A 22,609-nucleotide genomic window follows, 5' to 3' on the forward strand; every position below is an offset into this window, starting at 1 on the left:
GCACGCCTGCCGTCGCCACTATATTACGATCCGCTACCGAGTGCACTGTGTGTTGGTTTTTCCCAAATTTAATACCAGATAATACCAGACGTAATTTTAAGTAATCGGATTATACTTGGTGATCATGAAGCGAACGCTGTTCATCATCCTGGTCGTCTGCACGCTGTCCGCGATGGCGGCGGTGCCCAAACTAAGGGTGAGTGCTTTAAGTTTTTGTTGGGTGCATTTTATACACCGGCAATCTCCAGATCGTTTTGTAGGTAAACAAAAACTTTTTTTTTATATTGTAAACAGTGCAGTTCTTTTTTTTTATAAGATAGAAGTGCTAAGCGTAAATATGGAGATGCATCGGCAAGTACCTGGATTAACTAATAAATTATTTGATTATTTTATTTGGGTATAAATAAATTACTTACTTACATTATTGTTGGTTTAAAAAAATTGATTTATCTGTGGTCAACTCAACTTCAGTTCAACGTGATTTAAAAAATTAATAGTTCTAATTCATACTTTTTTAAATTAAACTCTTATAAAACTGTGTCTGAAACTGGACAATTTCTGTACGTAAATTGAATATAAATACAGTAATTAAATATGTTTTGAAAATTTTAATCGATGTATATAATAGATACCTACCTATCATTATAATATGCATTATTAACGATATAGAGACCTAAACAGGACTATTTCATAATATTTTGTCTGTATGTCTGTGATTCTGTGCAGTGTGCAAGCTGAAACGTCCTGAAACTAGCAAATGAACGAATATCACAGTTCGGCATGCTTAAATAGTATAGCTAATATCACAAAATAAGATACATATTTTGTGCTTATCCCATAAACAATACCTACATAGGCGTTTTTCGTGATGGAATGAAATTTTTTGCCGATGTTACCATATTAAAATTATATACTAATAAATCCATACTAATATTATAAATGCGAAAGTGTGTCTGTCTGTCTGTCTGCTACGTTTTCACGGCCCAACCGCTGAACCGATTTTAATGAAATTTGGTACAGACTTGGAATACATTCCGGGGAAGGACATAGGCTACTTTTTATCCCGGAAAATCCAAGAGTTCCCATGGGATCTAAAAAAAATCGAAATCCACGCGGGCGAAGCTGCGGGCATCCCCTAGTAATACCATAAATGGAGATACCCATAGTACCCATAGTATACATATTATAGTATCCATGATATTCCATAATGCCACAGGTCCCCGGCTGAGATACACTTTAGTACTGCGAAGTTTAATTAGGTTTTGTATGCTTTTAGGCAGTCACACCTATTTCTTTTTATCTAATAATATTTTTTTATTATACATATTATATGTCTATAAACTAATGTCATATTATGTGTATATAAGTTTCAATACGCTGCAGAATTTCTATATTCTGATCATCATCATCCTCATGATCAACCCATCACCGGCTCACTACAGACCACTCTCAGAATGAGAAGAGTTTTGGCCATAGTCTTCACACACCTTTTGAGAACATTATGGAGAACTCGCAGGCTTTTCTTTCGAAAAGTTAGAGGTGCGGACCTGGGATCGAACCCCCGACCTTACGGTGGACGTCTTAATATCACAGGTTTCCTATATTCTACGTCATATTACTTATTGAACCATACATAAAAAAATAATTTAATAAAAGTCAATGCATATTTTCCTCGAAAGTTTACATAATAATTAATATAATATGCTTATCATTATTTTCTAGAAAGAAAAACAACAGAGTTCTTTTTAGATAAGCAAAGAAAGAAACTTTCACTGTATATAAATACCTATTTACGGTTTTATTAAAACAAAACATAGGAGGCGTTTCATGTGTGTAGATATCTACCTATAATATAAGCATAAGTCATACCTATTATGTATAAGTCGTATAATTTTAACTGATTTCCGAAAAACATACTGTACGTTTTTTTCAATGCATGTACAGCGCTTTCTCCGAGGTTTCTGGACCGATTTGAATTTTTTAATTAATCAATAGAAGAAGTATGTGAGCTGGTCCAATATTATTTTTTTGATCAAGCTCCTTAATCATGATGGTGCAGGGTTACTGCCCACCTAAGTCATAAGGTTCAGGAACTGTTGACGTTAAATAAATATTTTGGGTACCAAAAAATGACTTCATAATCGAACTCATAGTCCCAACTTCTCAAATCTGATACACTCTTAAACAACTTAGGGATTCAGGAAATGTTGTCAGTAAAATATTATTGTAGGTGCCAAGTATATCTTCACTATAATTAAACTACCAACTCCTCAATCCTGATGTTTCAAGGTATTCCTAAGGGGATTTAGAAACTGTTAATTAATGGTGAAGTAATATTAGAGGTACCAAGCAAAGACTTTATATGATTCATTTGGTCTCATTGCGTCCTATCTTAGTGATCGTATTCAAACAGTATGTGTGAATGATGTGAAGTCATCCGGATCAGCCTCACTAATGGGTGTTCCTCAAGGCTCTATTCTAGGTCCTTTCATGTTCTTAGTATACATAAACGATTTACCATATGTAGTCCAAAATATTTGCGATATCGTACTATTTGCTGACGATACGTCTTTGATTTTTAAAGTCGATAGAAATAAGGACAATTTTGACGATATAAATGGTGCCATATCTCAGGTAACTCACTGGTTTACTGTAAATAATCTACTTTTAAATGCAAAAAAAACTAAGTGTATTGAATTCGCACTGCCCAATACCAAGAACACAAGTAACATTAATTTAATGATAAATAATGATATTTTGAAAATAGAAGAGAATACTACATTTTTGGGGATAACCTTAGATGCGAAGCTGCAATGGGGCACCCATATATCAACTCTTGCTGGCAAACTAAGCTCTGCTGCTTACGCGGTTAGAAAGATTCGACAATTAACTGACGTGGAGACCGCAAAGATAGTATATTTTGCTTATTTTCATAGTATTATGTCTTATGGAATCTTAATATGGGGTAGAGCGGCAGATATTGGGAGAATTTTTGTATTACAGAAAAGGGCAATACGCGCAATTTATAACTTAAAACCACGCGATTCACTTCGAGAAAAATTTAAGGAAATAGGTATCCTTACCGTAGCCTCTCAATATATTTACAACAACATAATTTTTGTAAGACAAAATATTCTTAGTTACAAGAGGGTTGGCGATCTACACAACAGGCTGACTAGACACCGTAACAGGCTTGCGACTCCTACGCTCCGTCTCAGGAAGGTCCAAAAGTCATTTGTGGGAATGGGTATAATCTTCTATAACAAAATTCCTCAGTCAATTTTGGACTTGCCTTTACACAGGTTCAAAAAATCTATTAAAAATATGCTCCTGAGAAAAGCATATTATACTATCGAAGATTATGTAAATGATAAAAAAGCGTGGATTTGAACTTCGATTCGCTCCAGCAATGCGCAGGACTTCAATTGCTTTTATACATGGCATAATATTGTATATCAAATCTTTGAAAAGAGCAACCGCCGAGTTTCTTGCTGGTTCTTCTCGGTAGGAAAGGCATTCCGAACCAGTGGTAGATGCTTTTGACGATTCGAAAGAACTTGTAAAAGTCTAATTGAATAAAAACATTTTGAATTTGAATTTGAATTTGAATTTGAATTTGATTGAACTCCAAGTTCCAACTCTGAACTCTGATGATGCAGTCCTTCCTTGCGTCTACCTACTCAGTGGTTGGTATAATCCCTTTCCCGTCTCGCTCCTCCCTATACGCCTATCAATTCTGTCACTCCACAGGATTGCTCTGGTATCCGTTGACCGACTGTATGAAGTAGGTACAGATAACAAACGTACAGCTATCATTATAGGCTGTGGTACTAGGTAGTCCCACGTAGTCCTTTAAGACAGTTACCTACTAAATTAACAGGAAAATCGTTAGAGGAAACTTGGAGAGATTTGATAAAGTTTTTCAGAATTGATATCAACCCAATAATAAATATGGGGAAGTACCTACCTGCCTCAACTAAAAACACTGTTACCTAATTCTAATTCCGTATTGAACATTTGCATCATCGGTTGATATCTTCCTCTATATCACTGACCTACAGTAATGAGACGTGATCTATGATCTAACGAGGGAATGAGAAAATATTGACGGTTAATCCATATACAAACACTTTTAATAGGAAAGTGAGTCTAAAATGTCTGTCTGTCTGTCTGCTAGCACGGCCCATTTGATAAACCGATTTTGATGAAGGTACCAAGGTTCGGAAGGAAGGTATAAGCTACTTTTTGTCACGGAAAATCGTAATTCCCAGGGAATTTTTCAAAACCTAATTCCACGTGGACGAAGTCAAGAGCATTATTTATTTTGTACAGTGCTACTTACAGCATACAGAGATAGCTTGAGTCATACTAGAGCCGTGACAAATAATTTTCCCGGAAAATTAATTATCGATATGGAAATTATCGATGTGGAGTTCCCACAAGTACTAACAAAACCTAAATCCAAGCGGATGAATTCGAAGTTATCATCTAGTTCAATAAATGTAAAATATTCCAATATATTGTCATTTCGACTAACGTGCCATAAACTAAACTCATACTAACTAAAGTCATAGAATACTAATAACAGTACCCTACCTGCTAATGGCTAAAGGTGTGTGTACCTACTTTAAATAATTACATATTACCAGTTATAGTAAACTTAGCAAATCTTGAACTGGCAGACTATCGGCAGTTCGCGGGTAGTAATCGGGTTTTAGTGCTGTTTAACATTATCTTGTTTGGGCAGTCGTGTAAAAAAATGTTGGTGTATATTTTATTTTTGGCGCGGAACTCTAGATTGTGTCAACTGGGAGAAAATGATTGATGACGGGATGCCTACGGGATGCCGCTTGGAGTCGTGAGTCGTGACAGACGTCACGTACGTACCTCTTATCTCAATCAAAACGCGTGCAGACAGATTTCGTCGCCTTTCTATTGGAAGGATCTACCACGTATCTATGGATCTACCTGACACTTTAGACGTAGGTAACTGCACTAAAAACATCGTTATAAGTGCAGTTCGCGACAGGTCGACATGGCAATCGGGGTGGGGACGCCCCGCATACCAACACAACCCCCGGGATACCCCCGGAATGTGCGAGATAGCGCGGGTGTGTTGAACGTGTCCACGCCTCATACCCCGATTGTCATCTCGTTCTGTCGCGTACTATAGGTAGTCGGCTGTATCGATCTGTCTAATCCACGTTTTAATGTCCTTTGTTCCCTTAGATTAAGAATTGGCCCAATCCTTAATCTAAGCTTTTACCGTTTTTTTTTTAAAGAATATTAGCCATGTTAAATGACTAATATTCCCCTTTCCTCTCCAACTAAGCGTCAGGCTTGTGCTAGGAGTAGTAGGTACGACATAGTGCAACGGGCGGGGTTTGAACCGTCGACCTTTCGGTTTCCAGTCCACTCCTTTATCGATTGAGCTATTGAGGCTCAAACTTTACTGGTTGGAATCACTACCCATAATACAAATGTGTGATTGTTTTTTTGTTCATTGGTTCGTCCTTCAATCACGTCGCAACGGAGCAGGGGGCATTCATGGATAAGTTTGATCTCAAATTAAATGATAAGTAGGCCCTCATATAATCCTATATTGCGGTTAAAGTCACCAGCATTTCGTAGTAAAGAGATGACTCATATTCATGAGAGTTCAATCGTGTTATCAAACCTACGCACTTACAATGTTTGGGTTATACAAACCGTCTTTGAAATAAGAGGCCGGTACAAAACTTGGGTTAACACTTTACAGTAACTCCAAGCCGTGATAACCTCGTCCCTCCTAATCGTCTCCCGATTAGGAAGCGGACGTTGGAGGTTCGAACCCGGATACTCACCTCTATCTTTTTTGCTTATTGGATTACTAGAAAATGCCCGCGGCTTCGCCCGCGTGGATTTCGGTTTTTTAAAATTCCCGTGGGAACTCTTTGATTTTCTGGGATAAAAAGTAGCCTATGTGCTAATCCAGGATATAATCTATCTCCATTCTAAATTTCAGCCAAATCCGTCCAGTAGTTTTTGCGTGAAGGAGTAACAAACATACACACACACACACACACATACAAACTTTCGCCTTTATAATATTAGTGTGATAGTGTGATGATGTTCCACGCTGCGCTTTCCGGTGACAGGTCGCCATTCCAGCACCTTGGGACCCCAACGTGTATCGGTTTTTTAAACCCCGACCCAAAAAGAGGGGTGTCGTAAGTTTAACATGTGTATCTGTCTGTGGCTTCGTAGCTCCTAAACTAATGAACCGATTTTATTTTTGTTTTTTTTTGTTTGAAAGGTGGCTTGATCAAGAGTGTTCTTAGCTATAATCCAAGAAAATCGGTTCAGCCGTTTGAAAGTTATCAGCCCTTTTCTAGGTACCGTAACCTTCACTTGTCGGTGTAATAATTTTTAATTTACACTTGTCGAACTATGTGCCCTGCCCATTGCCACTTCAGCTGAACTATATCTGTTACTCTGGTTCTTCTACGGATCTCATTTTCACTTAGAGTAACTCCAAGTATAACTCTCTCCATCGCTCGCTGAGGCCGTTCTAATGAGGTACAAGTTAGCCACCATGTCTCGGATCCATAATATAATATGTCATCATTTGCAACACATACAGACACAGGGACAGTCACAGATCATTGTCAAAATGTTTACTATCTCTCTGTACAATGAGAGAAAGCCTTTTTGCCAGTTATAACTTAAGACTGATGATGAATGATGATGATGTAACTTCGCGTTCAACTGCGAAATGCGTTATCGCCAGCAGCTATAATAGGTATGTATCACATAACTGTCCCGAAGGGGTTCGCAGAAAAATTCCTGTGGCACTATTAACAGGGCTCTCTCCGTCACTCGTTTCATACAATCGTAGTTCCAATTTCATTTGAATATTAAGCAACCAAAGTCCATGAAATTTTGCAGACATATTCTAGAAACTAATATCTGTGTCTGTGCTGTTTTAGATTTTTCTAAAAATATGTAGTTTTAACATTACAGGGGCTCAAAGATTTGTATGTAAATTTTTAAGACCGCGTAACTTTGAAACCGAATATTTTAACAGAAATCTGGAAAACCACAGACATAGATATTAGTTTCTACTATTCTAGAATATGTCTGCAAAATTTCATGGACTTTGGTTGGTAATATTCAAATGAAATTGGAACTACGTTTGTATGAAGCGAGTGACGGATGTTCCGTCTTGAAGACCACCTAGTACCTACCTACGGACTAAAAATGAAGCTGGTCAACGACCTGCAATTCCGTTTGTGTGGTGGTACCTACAACTTCCTGTTTACATGTTATGTGATCGACCACGTGATCGTGTGTTTGGTTTCGCCATTCATAGAATGTTTCGGTACCTACATGCCTAAGTTACGGCCATAGCCACACCGAGCACTAAAGCTCTAAATAAAAGCTTACAAGTGCACAAATTATAACTGTTGTAGATAATGGCAGGTCATATACATACATAAAATTATATTATTAGGTATATGACGAAGATTTAATTTAAGGCAGGCCCAGACTCCAGAAGACCAGACGCATATAATGTGTATTTAATTACGTAATAATATACTAAGTATACCGTGAATTCTTGTTTTGAACGGCACTATACCATGTACCGTGATAGATCTCCTTAATTTTAAAAGTACCTACCATGGATTCCTACTTACTCTGTTATAGATTTAAATTTTGGTACAAAATAAATAAATAAATAAGGGTCGAGACGGGCGCTAACGCATAAGATGTCGTTTTTTAGCGAACACAAAGGAGCTCGCATTAATTTAGATCCAGACGAGAGCCAAGTCAAATATTTCCCTTTCCCCTGCATTTGTGTAAAAGTAGACGGCTGTGTTAAAAATAAATTGCCGTCGGCCGCACGCGTCCTACGCGGAGGGCTCGGAAGCACTCGGAAGTGGCACCATACATTTTCAGTGTCTCATTATGATCAATCCATCACCGACCCACTATTGAGCATGATACTCCCAGAATGAGGAGGGCTTAGACCATAGTTTGTCACGCTGGCCCAGTGCGTATTAGCCGACTTGGCAAAGTGTGTATTAACCAACCAATAGGTACAACTGGTGAAGTGTGAACCATCGATTTCGAATTCAAGTTCGCTCCTGTACCGTTGTACTATTCAGGCTCATATTTAATCATATTACCTACTTCTTATTTCTATTACTTATATTTAATGTTATTAGGGTTCCGTACATCAAAAGGAAAAACGGAACCTTTATAGGAGGATCACTTTGTTGTCTGTCTGTTTCTCTGTCCGTCCGTCCGTCGTGTCTGTCAAGAAAACCTATAGCGTACTTCCCGTTGACCTAGAATTATAAAATTTGGCAGGTAGGTAGGTCTTATAACACAAGTAAAGGAATAAATCCGAAAATCGTGAATTTGTGGTTAAATTATTTAAAAAAAATTAAAATGTGTTTAAATTTTCAATGTAAGATAACAATATCAATTGGGGTATCATATGAAAGAACTTTACTTGTACATTCTAAAACAGATTTTTATTTATTTTTATGCATAACTAATAGTTTTTGATTTATCGTGCAAAATATCGAAAAAAATACCCGAGTACGGAACCCTCGGTGCGCGGTTTTATCTATGTCTAGATAACGCCCGTAGATCATCGAAATCGGTTAAGCTGTTGGATCGTGAAAAGCTAGCAGGCAAACAGAGAGACAGACAAACAGACAGACACACTTTCGCATTTATTAGTATGGATTGCACAATCCTAGAGGCCACGCCTCTCATCACTCATGTCGTTGCTCTCGGTGTGCACGCGACCTATCCATGAATAGAGCGTGGCGTGAGTCGTGAAGCCGTTCGACCGGATACGCTCAAGGGCGCGGTGTGTGCTGTTTGTAGTCCGTTTCCGTAGTTCGCACTTCGCAGCACCCGCGACCGTTCGATGACATCACTATTTGCTGGTCAGTGGTCACTCATTACTCACAATCATACTCCAATACACTTTCGTTAAATACCTAATTATTATCTGACCCGTTCCGTCTTCGCACGGACGTGGAGAAACGAAAATGTATGTAACTAAGTAAAAAGTTATTATTTGTTTGTATTGTTCAGGTATGGTTACAAGTCATAGAAATACAAACAAGTGCATTTTTAGGGTTCCGTACTTCAAAAGGAAAAACGGAACCCTCGTAGGATCACTTTGTTGTCTGTCTGTCGCGTCTGTCAAGAAAACCTAGAATCATGTTAGGCAAGACCTACCTACGGTCTTATAGCACAAGTAAAGAAAAAACCGGCCAAGTGCGAGTCAGACTCGCGCACTGAGGGTTCCGTACTCGGGTACTTTTTCCAACATTTTGCACGATAAATCAATAACTGAATATCAGTATGCTTTCAAATTCGTTCAGTACCTACCTAAATAGGTAGTTTTAAATTTTTGTCTGTATGTCTGTGCGTTACCTACCTACCCACTCATTGTTTTGGTTGGTTGGTGCGAATGGTGTGTGGTGGTGACTGGTGTAGATATGTGTGCTTTAGTTGGGTGTGGCGATGTGGTGTGTGTGTGCGTTTGGAATTGTACGAAATAAAACAAACATATTCTTATCAATAAAATGAGTTTACAAATGGAATGATGCAAGAATGCAGACCGCACATTACATACGAGCCGCAAGCGGCGTCCACGCCGCAAAAGCTGAAAGTCCTTGCCGCATGCATCGTTTCAGTACCTAACGAGTTGCACGGCTCGGCCCGCATAGGACGCATCGCAGATAATAATAATATGAAGCAGCCTAATAAATATTATGAATAGGTAATAGTTACGAACTTTATAAAACTACTTAGATTGGACTTCTAGTAAAGCAGTCTAATTTTGCATAAATGGAGCTAGGGCTTCTCTACGACAGCTAAGAATATGTAGGTATATCTATATCAAATGCAGTCTGTTTTAACGTCCGGGGGCTGAACCGTCTCCATGGAATGCAAGTTTAAGCTGCTAAAAATAATTTACCATTTTAGCTTCTAAAAATAAGTGACCACGAAAAAAGCGATCACTCAGATCTTAAGGCCAATGAGAATGTACGACTTGCCTTCTTCGGTCCGTGTTGGCTGTTCGACTCTGACGTCATTCGCATTTTTAGTAATGTTAAGTACAGTATTAATGTGCGATCTGTATTATTGGATTATTAAGAAGATTCTTTGTTGTAATTGTGCTTTGAGACACGCTTATCTTTACTATGGAGCTGTCGTATTCTGTGATAACTACTTACGAGTATAAATAGTACCTACCTACTTTCTGATAACTATATATCTACTTAAGAGTAGGTATCTATACCTATGAAGAGATTTCATAATGCCAAAAATTTCCAAAAAAGACTTGCGTGACTATAGGTACAGTCCTGTAGTTAAAGTACATCCCCGAAAAATGTTTAGTCCGCCTGCGCAATTCAGTAGCTATATTTACCTACCTGAACATAGTTCAGTAGCGATACGCCTCTAGCAACGTCTCAAGAGCATCACTAGGCTGTTGTACTGCGCACTAAAGCTTACCTACATAAGCATATTGTAGAAAAGTATCTATTACTTACCTTTTTGGTAACAGGGAGAAATCTAAAGATAGGTACTCGACTTTCTGGGGGAGAAATATATAGGTTTATATCTCGTGGTAGGTAGTTACAGCTGAAGTTGCATGAACGATTGTAAGTAGGTATGCTGCTGGTAGGTAGGTAGTAGGTACCTCCTTAACGAAGTAGGTAGGTACCTACCTCGCATTGAATTTTTTAAATGTACTTATGTGTCGCTTTCTTTTCATTCTAGAGGGCTATTGATCCAGATGAAGAGGAAAATAAAACATCCAGTTCCTCAAGCCCCACGAAGATCTGTGCGCCGCAGACGCCCTGCGGATGGTCGGTCTACCACCCGCACTCGAGAATCATCACCACGAACATTACTAATACTTAGTGAGTATAAGGTTTTTTTAATTGTAAGATAGGCTTCCGCTTGACAACGATCATGCTTCCTAAAACGCAATGATAAGTGAGCTTGCCTAGAACATGCGGACCTAGGTATTCACTCTTGTCGGGAAGGTATTTATAGGTTTATGATACATATACCTATATGGGTACTGTGAAGTCTGCCATAATGAATTAGGCATGGTTTATTTTAGATTTTTCTAAAGCTATGTGTATATTTTTTTGATTCTAGTTGTACATGTGCGCCAGGAACAAGTTGTGAATCGGCCGAAGACGACCTGGCCGCCAGCACGTATGTGCTGCTCTGCAAGAAGACTCCTGAGAGCTAGCGATCACTGCTGTACGAGGCAGCTTCGCCTGCTGACGTCGCTTATTCACAGAAAACATATCACAAATAGCTAGAGGGAGACCTAGAGCGAGGACGTCTCATACAATTGGAATCTATCATTCATTCTCAATTTAAAGTTTGAAGCTTCGGGCAGACAGAGGCGAATTCCGCGCAAATTGTGCATATCATGCGACTGCGCCATTTCTCTAGACAGTTTACTGTGACTTGTCCCTTGCCACAATTGTAAACAAAACAATGGTGCCAACATGACGGCAAGGGACAAGCTATAGTGAACACTGGACAGTCAGTACGTGGTCTGTACTCTGTACCTAATTTTTATTCTTACTGCGCTACTCCAAGTCCTTGCAAGTCCACATACACTCCCATGCGGAATTCGCCACAGTTTTACTGAAGCTTTAGAGAGCAAGCGCACACCGCAAAATTTCATCGCGAGATGATTCCCGCACAATTCTGTGACAGAAAAATTGTATGGAGCCGTTTGCGCGTATTTTTTTCTCGAGTGCGTGCGGTTTCATACAAGAATCTATTACGTCAAAGAATTTTGCGAGAATAATAGCGCCGTGCAAATTCGCAGTGCGTGTTTGCCCTTTCCTTATAAGAGAAGTAAATAAGCATGAATATATTTTGCAGTACGCCCGAGAACAGAATATCAATAATAATCAGTTCTTGCTGTTATGTTTAGGTACGCCAACCACGGATGATATCCGTGTTTGTATTTTCAAAAACCAAGGTTTTTGGGTTCATAGACGCTGAAAAACTATGTCATCCCTTCTGTAGATGGTGTCAATATTTTTAATTTTCCATCCGTCTGTAAATCAGCTATTATCATCCGTGGATATTATTTTTCAGTGTCTATAAATCGTTCTTTTCTGAAATTAGAGGGATGGATATCATCCGTGATGTGTGTCAATACACTTCGAAATATTGCTTAACACGAGTCTGTAAAAACATAGTAAAAACGTTACACTATAACCCGCCTTCCGCACTGCTACACCGTCTTGAGCAAAGACTACAGAGTGTATAAAAGGCAGGACTTAACAGGGCTCTCTCCGTCACTTACTCCATACAATAGTAGCCCCAATTTCATGTAAATATTAAGCAACCAAAGTCCATGAAATTTTGCAGACATATTCTAGAAACTAATATCTGTGCCTGTGATGTTTTAGATTTTTCTAAAAATATGTAGTTTTAAAATAACAGGGGCTCAAAGATTTGTATGTGAATTTTTAAGACCGCGTAACTTTGAAACCGAATATATTAACGGAAGTCTGGAAAACCACAGGCCTAGATGTTAGTTCCCGGAACGTTTCTACAAAATTCCATTGAGTATGATTGGTTAGTATTCCAATGAGAGACGAACTACGTTTGTATGGAGCGAGTGACGGAGAGACGCCTCTTAAGCATTATACACAATATCAAAGCCGCTGGCCCGGCGCGGCGACCGGAACTTTGCAAGGCGGAAAAGCTCCGGATTAATTCAACTCTTTTTGCAAATATACAAAAACATTTAAGTATAATATTAAATACATATGTATAACGTATAATAACTACCTAAAAGTCGTTGCTAGATAGAATCTTTGACTCAAGCCTTCAGTAATTATAAATTTTTCCGGAAAACTGTGGCTTCTTGATCTCTTAAAATCTTGTTTTATATTATGAAAATGAAAATATTACCACAGGTTATTTAGGGTAGGTAGACTGAACACTTGGCTGATTCAGTGTTTTTTTACTTATCACAATTACCTAGGTGTTTTATCACTTTGCTTCTTCGATGTTCTCTTTTAGCGAACCAACTGTAGGTATTTATCACGGACCTACATATTTAGCGTAGTTTAATTATTGGAAATACCTTTTTTTTTTTTTTTTTTTTTTTTTTTTTTTTTCTTATACAGCAGGGGAAATCCTCATGGACACCCACTGGGTAGTGCCGGACTCTTACCGGCTAAAACCCCTGCTGTCTCCTTGTTGGCTGTGTGCCCGCCTCGCAGCCTAAAACACAGCACAACACTTTTGTCCCTTCATCTACTTCTTTCCCTCCTTTTCTCTTCTTCCTCCTTTTCCTTCATGATTACTTATTGGAAATACCTACTATTGTCAAAAGTACTTATTAGATTTTATGTTTTTTTAGAATATAGAATACGTACATACAATGCCTACTAGGTACTTCATTTCCGAGCGTTATGAATAAGCACGTCATTTTAAAGTTCCTATTCCTATGTCGATTTTTGTAATATTAATTTGTCTTTAAGGTATTTTTAACATAGATTAAGTACCTACATAACTAGTTAGTGTTTAGAGCGGTTAGTTCTGTGACATAATAAATACGTATTAAATATTAAAAGTAGGGAACCAGTGGTCAAAAACTGTTGGTATTAGTATAGTTACATCTGTTTGATTTAATTAAATAAAGACTTTAAAAGTTTTCATTGTTTTTGTTTTCCTTTCTCCATAGCGTTCAAGTTTGAAAAATATTGACAGTTAGACATAGTGCATAGAATTGATTTTCTGAAATTGGCATAAAAGATAACTAATTAGGTTGGTGCTTAGATAACTTAGGCTGAGATCTTTAGAGGGTAAATTGACTTAGCTCAATTTCAGATAAAACGAGACAAATGTACGCCAGCTATATAACACTGTCGCCTTTTATCAGTGTCTTAAGTCTGAGCAAAGTCAAAGTGCGCTGTATAAACCTCAGCCTTAGATGTATGCCGGTTCCGTGGTTACGGCCCTACGGGTACCCATATGATATACTGTAGACCAGTGGGACCACGGTTACCCATGTGATGTGTCTACCAGTTGGTCAAAGCTATAGGATCACCCACGGACGCGGCATCATCAAATCATTCAAGCTAGTACCTACATCTAGCACGCGAGAAGTCGAGATGGCGATCGGGGTACGACGCAGAAGGACGACCCGCACACCCGTAGGTCACTCGCGCTATCCCGCACCTGGCTAGCGCAGGCCTGAGCGGGTGTGTGGGGAGTCTATACTATATTATATACCTAGAAACATATTTAAGTATAAATTACGATTTTTTCCTTGGGGGTTGAAAGACAAATAATAAAAATATTTCATAATTTTAAACATTTTATGCAAAATACAACTAAGTAATAATGATAAATATACACAAACATCATAACAGAGTATTGTATATAAGCAATAGACACGATTATTAACATTAATATAACAATAATTTTATCTACTTAAAGCACTAGGGTTGTAACAAAGTAGGAAGGTACATATTACCTAGTAAATTGTGCGAATACATCTCATTAGGTACCTAAGCATATTGGTGCCGCCAGACCCTAGCAGCAAACAAGCAAGCATCGTTGGCATTCGGCTAACACCACAGAGTACTTTTTATACAGTGTTTGGCTATGGTTTGGCTTGCAGCCAATCGGAGCGAACGACAAGCACTTTCAAGCGTTGGCAAGCAATAAGCGTACGCGAACACTCGTCCACACGCTTGCTAGTGCTTGTTGTCTGCTATTTGTCGCAAGCATCAGGCGGCACCATCATGGTCTGCTATTATCGATATTTGACAACTCCGACTAGTCTGTATAAAGTCGAATCTGCCAGGGCATTGTCGACTTTGTATTCCCTGTGTAATTCGCCAGTCTCATTTAATTAAATGCACACTACCTAAATGTGAAGGCTTAGAAATAAAGGCTTTTTTAATTATTTCTTTCTTTTATTTACCTAGAAATGCGAATGTTCGTTACAACCCTAGTCGCCCCTGCTGGTTTGTTGAGTTGTTTTAAAAAATGGTCGTTACATCTCTAACGGCCGATATTAATAGTAAAGACAAGTAACGTGCTTAGATATTAGCAACACCCATACTCTATCCGCGGAAAGAAGTTACTATAGCGCTCTCTCTGTTATAATTCTACACAAATTATAGAAAAAAAATCTCTATACAAATTATAGAGAAAAAATCTCTATACAAATTATAGAGAAAAAATCTCTATAATTTGTGTAGAAATACAATAAGGTACCAATGCGGAGTCACAAACAACATGAAGAGTGAACGGTTCGTGCGGCTAATTGGCACCGGCTCCAAAAGATGCTGTTATAGAACAGCATTAACTCTTTTATAGATAATATATTCATTAATAAATAAATTAAATTATTTTTTTACTTTTTAGTGTTTGTGGTTTTTAATGTCAGTTTTATTTTTCTTTTGATTTTTTTTTTGTCTCTATAATTTGTATGGGATTACGTAACAGAGAGAGCACTATACTAACTTCTTTCCGCAGATAGAGTATCGTAGTAACTGATCGAAAGACTAAAGATAGACATGATTATAATATATTGATTTCAGCCGTAAAACAGTTGGTACCTACAGAATTCACAATTTCAGTAGGTACCTTAATTCCATCGATGGCACTAAAAGGTAATCGGGCATTTATGAATAACCTTTTTAATCAATACATTTAGTATAATTTTTTACACAATCATTTAATAATTTTCGATTTCTTATCACATAATATTCCGAGTCGTTAATTCGTTTTATATATTTTATCAATAGTAATGAGAATTGAGATAGACATAATTATACGCTATTTGTAATGTTAGCCATCCTTTAATAAGTTGTTTAGTGCTATAGCACTGCACAAGGCGTGCGCGGCGGCGGGCTGCGGGAGCGGGGAGCCTCGCGGTGCGGCGCCGGCGCGCGGCACAATGCATTCGCGGCGCGACCGCCTCCAAATTACCAGCGCTTAAATTATTATACAGTTTATTACGATTTTATTATTAAAACATTTATACAACCATCAAAAGTGTTATCAATTCAAAGTCAAATTCAAAGTGCAGTGCAACACATCACTATACATTTTGGTCCTTCACCCGTCAACGAAAAGGAGCCACGCCGCGAATCGCCATACAGACAAACCAGCGAAGACTTCCCGAAGGAACATTGCATCGCGGAAACCAAAAAGGCAGGGACATGACTGAGTGAGTTTGTTCCATATCCTTCTTATTCCTTCTAATTTCCGTCTTCTAGCATTCTTTCTGGATCACACATTGTGGTATCTTCGCTAAAATTCAATTAAATCATCATGTCGGTACCTACAGTACAACATTTTTACACGTAGCAAAGAATTAATAAAACTTCGTGGTAGCATTAAAGGTAAGCTAACTATATTTCAAAATTTCTTAAATAGTTTAGATAAATGCGACAACATTAGCGAAACTCAATACAACGAACTTGAATGTCGGCTGAGTAAAATTGATAGTCTACAGAATGATTTCGATAAATTTCAGACCGAGCTCGAGATTTTGTCGGACGATACTAGTCAACTGCTTCTCGAACGTGAAGAATTCGATACGAAATATTTTTCATTAGTGGCTGAAGCACGTACAATCATAAATAGAAGCAAACGGCACCTCCAGCGTCGGATGTCAGTGTCTGAGGCGAGTGAAGGGAGCGAAAGCAGAGACGGTGGCTTTCACGATTTTGTTCGTCTTCCAAAAATTTCACTTCCTTCTTTTGACGGAGAGAAGATGACTCAATGGTTGGAATTCAGAGATACGTATCTTTCTTTAATTCACTCTAATAATAATTTAGGGAATATTAATAAATTTCATTATTTGAGAGCAGCTCTTAAAGGCAGTGCCTTAACAGTCATAAAAAATCTTGAATTCACTTCCAAAAATTATGAAGTAGCATGGCAATTGCTATCAAGTAGGTACGACAATGAACGATTGCTTGTAAATATACATGTCAACTCGTTACTAAATTTCTCAACAATGACAAAAGAGTCTGGAAAATCCTTAAGAAATTTAGTCGATACAATTAATCGTAATTTATGTGCATTAAATACCCTAGGTCAACCCACTGATCACTGGGATACCTTGGTTATTCATTTAATGAGTCGTAAGTTAGACAGTGTTACCTTTCGTGAGTGGGAGGAACATCGTAACTCAATAACTACTTCTCCTACATTAAAACAATTTATAGATTTTCTAATAGGCAGAGCTGACTTATTAGATACTATACAACTTGAAGAAACACAAAGACAGTCAACTTCACAAATAAATCAAAATACACAATTTACACAGAATAAGCACATTACACAATCAAAAAATACAAGTTTAAATAAAGAAAAAATTACACTTAAAACCACTGCATGTCCTTTATGTACACAAAATCATTTTTTATTTAGCTGTTCTGAATTTAGAAAATTAAGCGTAGATGAACGCTTAGAAAAAATGAAGAATTTCAGTGTGTGTAAAAATTGTTTACGGCCTGGTCACAAAGACAGTCAGTGCCGCTTAACTCACTGTAAATACTGTTCTTTAAAGCACAGCACACTTTTACATAAAGATACTGAACAGCACACCACAGTTGCCTTATCTGCAAATATTCAGACTAGTAACAAACCTCTTACATTGCTTTCCACAGCATTGGTGAATGTGGTCGGCGCCGACGGGAAACTACATCCTGCTCGCGCTCTTCTAGACAATGCCTCCACGGGGCATTACGTCACACAGCACCTGTGTGAGAAGCTGGGTTTGCTGCGTCGAAGCGTAAGCTCCTCTGTGACAGGTATTAACAACCAGTTATCATACGTAGCAGAGTCTTGCACCTTACCTCTCGAGTCATATTCGGGGGATTTCAAGGTCAATCTTGAGTGTCATGTATTACCTCAGATTACCAACACATTACCTTCATGCAACATCGATATCAGGTCTTTAAAATTACCGCCTCATATTCGATTAGCTGATCCATCTTTCCATATTTCTTCACCTATCGACATATTGGTAGGAGCAGATGTCTTCTGGGACGTCATATGTTCAGATTTCATCGATCTCGGTAAGCAATGCCCAAAATTGCAAAAAACAAAACTTGGTTGGCTGGTTTCTGGCACAATCAAGGCATATACACAATCACATAAAAATAAAGCACATCAATCGTCTTGCTTTTTCACTCAGCGCGATGATGCCTTGCTAACACGATTTTGGGAATTAGAGTCGGTTTCTTCTAAATATAACTTAACGCTAGAAGAGCAAGCCTGTGAAAAAAGTTTCGCAGAGAACACTCGACGTGACACTGATGGTCGATTTATTGTGACTATACCCTTAAAAGAGTCACCCGAGGTTCTCGGCGATAATTATCACTCGGCCAAAAATCGCTTGCTAGCACTTGAGCGTAGATTTCAACGCGATTCAGTTTTAAAAAAGAGATACTACGATTTTATGACTGAATATAGAGACTTAGGTCACATGAGCGACACAGTTATTTCAAAACCTACTGAACCTGATTCTCAAAACCGGTATTATTTGCCCCATTTTCCGATTATTCGGGAAAATTCTACTACGACAAAATGTCGCGTCGTATTCAATGCCTCAGCATTAAATAAGGGCAAAACATTTAACAGCATTCAAATGGTCGGTCCTGTCGTCCAGGATGACTTACTTTCAATTTTACTGCGCTTCCGTCAGCACAAATATGTTGTTTCGGGAGACATTGAGAAAATGTATCGAGCCATTTTAGTCGAACCCACACAACGTTCACTTCAACAAATTTTATTTCGATTTGATCCGAGTGAACACATAAGACCGTTTACGTTGAACACGGTTACTTACGGTACAGCATCTGCACCGTACCTAGCCACTAAATGCTTGGTTTCGTTGGCAGAACAATGTTCAGATCCTAACGCAAAAATTGCCATTTCTAGGGACTTTTATGTTGACGATTTTATTAGTGGTGGTGATTCCATAGAATCTGTCATTGACCTGTGCAAAAATGTAGATAAAACTTTACTGTCGGCACAATTCAAGCTGCGTAAATGGCAATCAAATAGCTCCGAAGTCTTGAAATCATTAACTAACGACAATGCACTTGAACAAATCAATAAAAATAAAACTTTAAATCTAAATGAATCATTACCCTGCAAAACTCTTGGTCTTCAATGGGATTGTAACTTAGATCATTTATTATTCACAATTGACCTAGATCCTAAAGCCAAGAAAATTACTAAACGTAAAATTCTATCTCTTATTAGTCAAATCTTTGATCCGCTTGGGATTCTAGGGCCTTGCACTGTTCAAGCAAAAAAGGTAATGCAAAACCTTTGGATAGATAAATGCGGTTGGGATGAGGAAGTGTCAAAAGATACCCAGAACACCTTTTTGAACTTCATAGATTCTCTTATTTCTCTTAAATCACTTCGTATTCCTCGTTGGGTTAGTTTTGATAATGTTATTCGTTTGGAACTTCATACGTTTTCAGACGCATCGGAACGTGCTTACGGTGCATGTATCTTCGTGAGAGCGGTCGACGCAAATGGCACGGTACAAGTTCGCCTTCTAGCTTCCAGAAATAAAGTGGCGCCTTTGAAGCCTACCACAATCCCCAGACTCGAGCTTTGTGGTGCGCTCCTGGCGTCTAGACTTCACGCCAAAGTGATGTCATCAATCACCCTTAAGGTACACGATTCCTTTTTTTGGACTGATTCCACAATCGTGTTAGCATGGCTAAAAACGCAATCAAATCAATTAAAAACGTTTGTTCGGACTCGAGTAGGTGAGATTCAAGACAGCACAGCTGGTCACAGGTGGAGCTACGTTCCTTCGGGGGAAAATCCCGCCGATTTAGTCTCACGCGGAATTGCAACGAACAGTATTGGCTCATGCGCACTGTGGTGGTCTGGTCCAGATTTTCTTAAAACAAAAAACATACAGTTTCCGATCATACCAAACACACAATCAGATTCTACAAGCATACAAAAACAGGAAAAAACAGAAATAGTTTTACACACAACGACACAAAGTAAAGACACAGTCACACACATAATTCATGAATTAATTAATAAAACGTCAAGTTACACGCATTTAATTAGATCTTTTGCTTTTGTACAAAGATTTATACACAATTGCAAATATTCTAAAAATAAATTAACACAAACATTATCTACAACAGAATTAAAAAATTCAGAAACTTATATACTAAAACTTGTGCAACAACAAATGTTCAAAGATGAATATATTTTATTAAAGTCCGGAAAGCGTCTTCCATACAAAAATAGGTTGAGTTCATTAGCACCTTTCATTCATTCAGATGAGCTCATAAGAGTTGGAGGAAGACTTAAAAACTCACACTATCCTTTCGACATCAAACACCCAATACTCTTATGTGGCAAGCATCATCTCACACAAATCCTTTTTCAAAAAGAACACATTTCATTAATGCATGCGGGACCTCAACTCCTTTTGTCTTTTATTAGACAAAAATATTGGCCACTGGGGGGGAGGAACCTCGCTAGACGCGTCGTGCATCGTTGTGTTCGTTGCTGCAGGTTTAAACCGAAACCAATACAGCCTATGATGAGTGACTTACCCGCGGATAGAACACGTTTAGAATTCCCATTTTTGCACACTGGAATTGACTACGCTGGTCCAATAATGATAGCAAGCCGTAAGGGCAGGGGTGCGAAACTGGAAAAGTCTTACATTTGCATATTTGTCTGCTTCGCAGTTAAAGCTTTGCACCTGGAGCTCGTCACGGATTTGACAAAGGAGGCCTTCATATCAGCATTTCTAAAATTTATATCACGTCGCGGTAAGCCAATGTCTGTAACGTCCGATAACTCGACGACCTTTATTGGAGCCAGTAATGAAATCGCATCTTTTTTCTCAAAATACTCAGACGACATCAAGTCAGATCTTAGCAATAGGGATATTGAATTCCGCCGTATACCCCAGTACACACCTCACTTCGGGGGTTTATGGGAGTCTGCTGTCAAATCAGTCAAATTTCACCTTAAACGCATCTTAAATTTAACACATTTAACGTACGAAGAGATGACCACGTGTCTGGTTCAGATTGAAGCCATCCTAAATTCCAGACCACTCACACCTCTTTCTTCCGATCCTTCCGACCTTACTTGCCTCACTCCCGCTCATTTCCTCATAGGACGCTCACTCTTGTCGGTTCCTCGCCCAATGGTCAGCGATACAAACATCGCCGCCATGGATCGCTACCAACGCATCGAGGCGCTCAAGCAGCACTTCTGGCGGAGATTCTCGGCTGAATACGTCTCTCTGCTACAACAGCGCATGAAATGGCAGAGGGGCTCAATCACAAGTCTCCAGCTAGGTAGCCTGGTGCTCGTGAAAGACAGAGCGCAGCGACCACTTTTATGGCTGCTTGGAAGAGTGGAGAAGGTGCATCCAGGACAGGACGGAGTGGCTCGCGTGGCAGAGATCAAAACAAAGAAGGGAGTCATCACGCGGGCCTTTAACAACATTTGCCCCTTCCGATTTCCAACTCGCGCGGGCAGGATGTTTAGTGCTATAGCACTGCACAAGGCGTGCGCGGCGGCGGGCTGCGGGAGCGGGGAGCCTCGCGGTGCGGCGCCGGCGCGCGGCACAATGCATTCGCGGCGCGACCGCCTCCAAATTACCAGCGCTTAAATTATTATACAGTTTATTACGATTTTATTATTAAAACATTTATACAACCATCAAAAGTGTTATCAATTCAAAGTCAAATTCAAAGTGCAGTGCAACACATCACTATACATAAGTAGATAGAAATATTCTTAACCAGTTCTCAATAGAGTAAAAGTAGGTAAAACATATTACACATATGAAATATAATGGTTATCAAATAAATCATCATTTGTTATGTTCAATATCAATATAATAATATCATTAACAAAGCTTTCATGCTAAACTTGTCGGTTTGAAAGACAGGCACACTTAAATGTTCGTTCAACAATTAATACGATCTAGCATCACAATCAGTGGCGTGCAGGTCATAGAGGCGTAAAAGCACTGCTTACCTTAGTTGAAACAGATGTGCTTACTTATCATTGACCTGCTAGTAAAAAGGCTTATGAGCTAACTAATGCCTACCCTGGCCTCGGACTCTTTGCACGCCACTGATCACAATCATAACATAATACATTATTCAGAATAATATCTAAGTAAATAGTTAAATACATCGAAATCATCAATCATTCATACATAGGAATGGGTAAAGTAACGGATTCTGTCTTACAAAATGTACGCTTGTGCACTTATTTGATAGGTGCTTATTTACTCGAGTGAGTGGACAAGGGCACGTACATTTTGTATGATGGTCGTCGAATCGTATTTTTACAAAAACGGATACGAACGAGTGCACAAGCACTCTTAAAAATATAAGCTATCAATTTACGGAACATTCTGATTTATAACAATAATCATTATTTTTGTCAGTTACAAATCAAAAAACACTAGTGAAATTCATTTTACTAATGGAATAAGTTGGTAAGTATAAAAAAATGTAGATTAACAACAGGCAAGTGGAAAAAGGCAAAATATATT

General features: G+C 38.6%; 2 protein-coding genes and 1 long non-coding RNA gene across 3 annotated transcripts; 2 read left to right on the top strand and 1 right to left on the bottom strand.

Annotated features, from left to right (window-relative positions):
• On the top strand, positions 1–11,982 carry LOC123872715. The gene is made up of 3 exons (XM_045917170.1): positions 1–196; positions 10,792–10,934; positions 11,179–11,982. The coding sequence occupies exons 1-3, from the start codon at positions 125–127 to the stop codon at positions 11,273–11,275; spliced, it is 312 nt and encodes a 103-aa protein (XP_045773126.1). The 5' UTR covers positions 1–124; the 3' UTR covers positions 11,276–11,982.
• An 812-nt stretch (positions 11,983–12,794) lies between these two features.
• On the bottom strand, positions 12,795–14,280 carry LOC123872716. The gene is made up of 2 exons (XR_006797526.1): positions 13,381–14,280; positions 12,795–13,144 (listed from the first exon to the last, which is right to left on the bottom strand). It is a non-coding gene; the product is annotated as an uncharacterized LOC123872716 (long non-coding RNA).
• A 2,479-nt stretch (positions 14,281–16,759) lies between these two features.
• LOC123872615 lies at positions 16,760–21,712 on the top strand. Its single transcript, XM_045916998.1, has 2 exons — positions 16,760–17,843; positions 20,775–21,712. The coding sequence occupies exons 1-2, from the start codon at positions 16,799–16,801 to the stop codon at positions 21,710–21,712; spliced, it is 1,983 nt and encodes a 660-aa protein (XP_045772954.1). The 5' UTR covers positions 16,760–16,798.
• The last annotated feature ends 897 nt before the right edge of the window (positions 21,713–22,609 follow it).

The sequence above is a fragment of the Maniola jurtina genome, chromosome 15, assembly GCF_905333055.1.
Source record: "Maniola jurtina chromosome 15, ilManJurt1.1, whole genome shotgun sequence".
NCBI lineage: Eukaryota > Metazoa > Arthropoda > Insecta > Lepidoptera > Nymphalidae > Maniola > Maniola jurtina.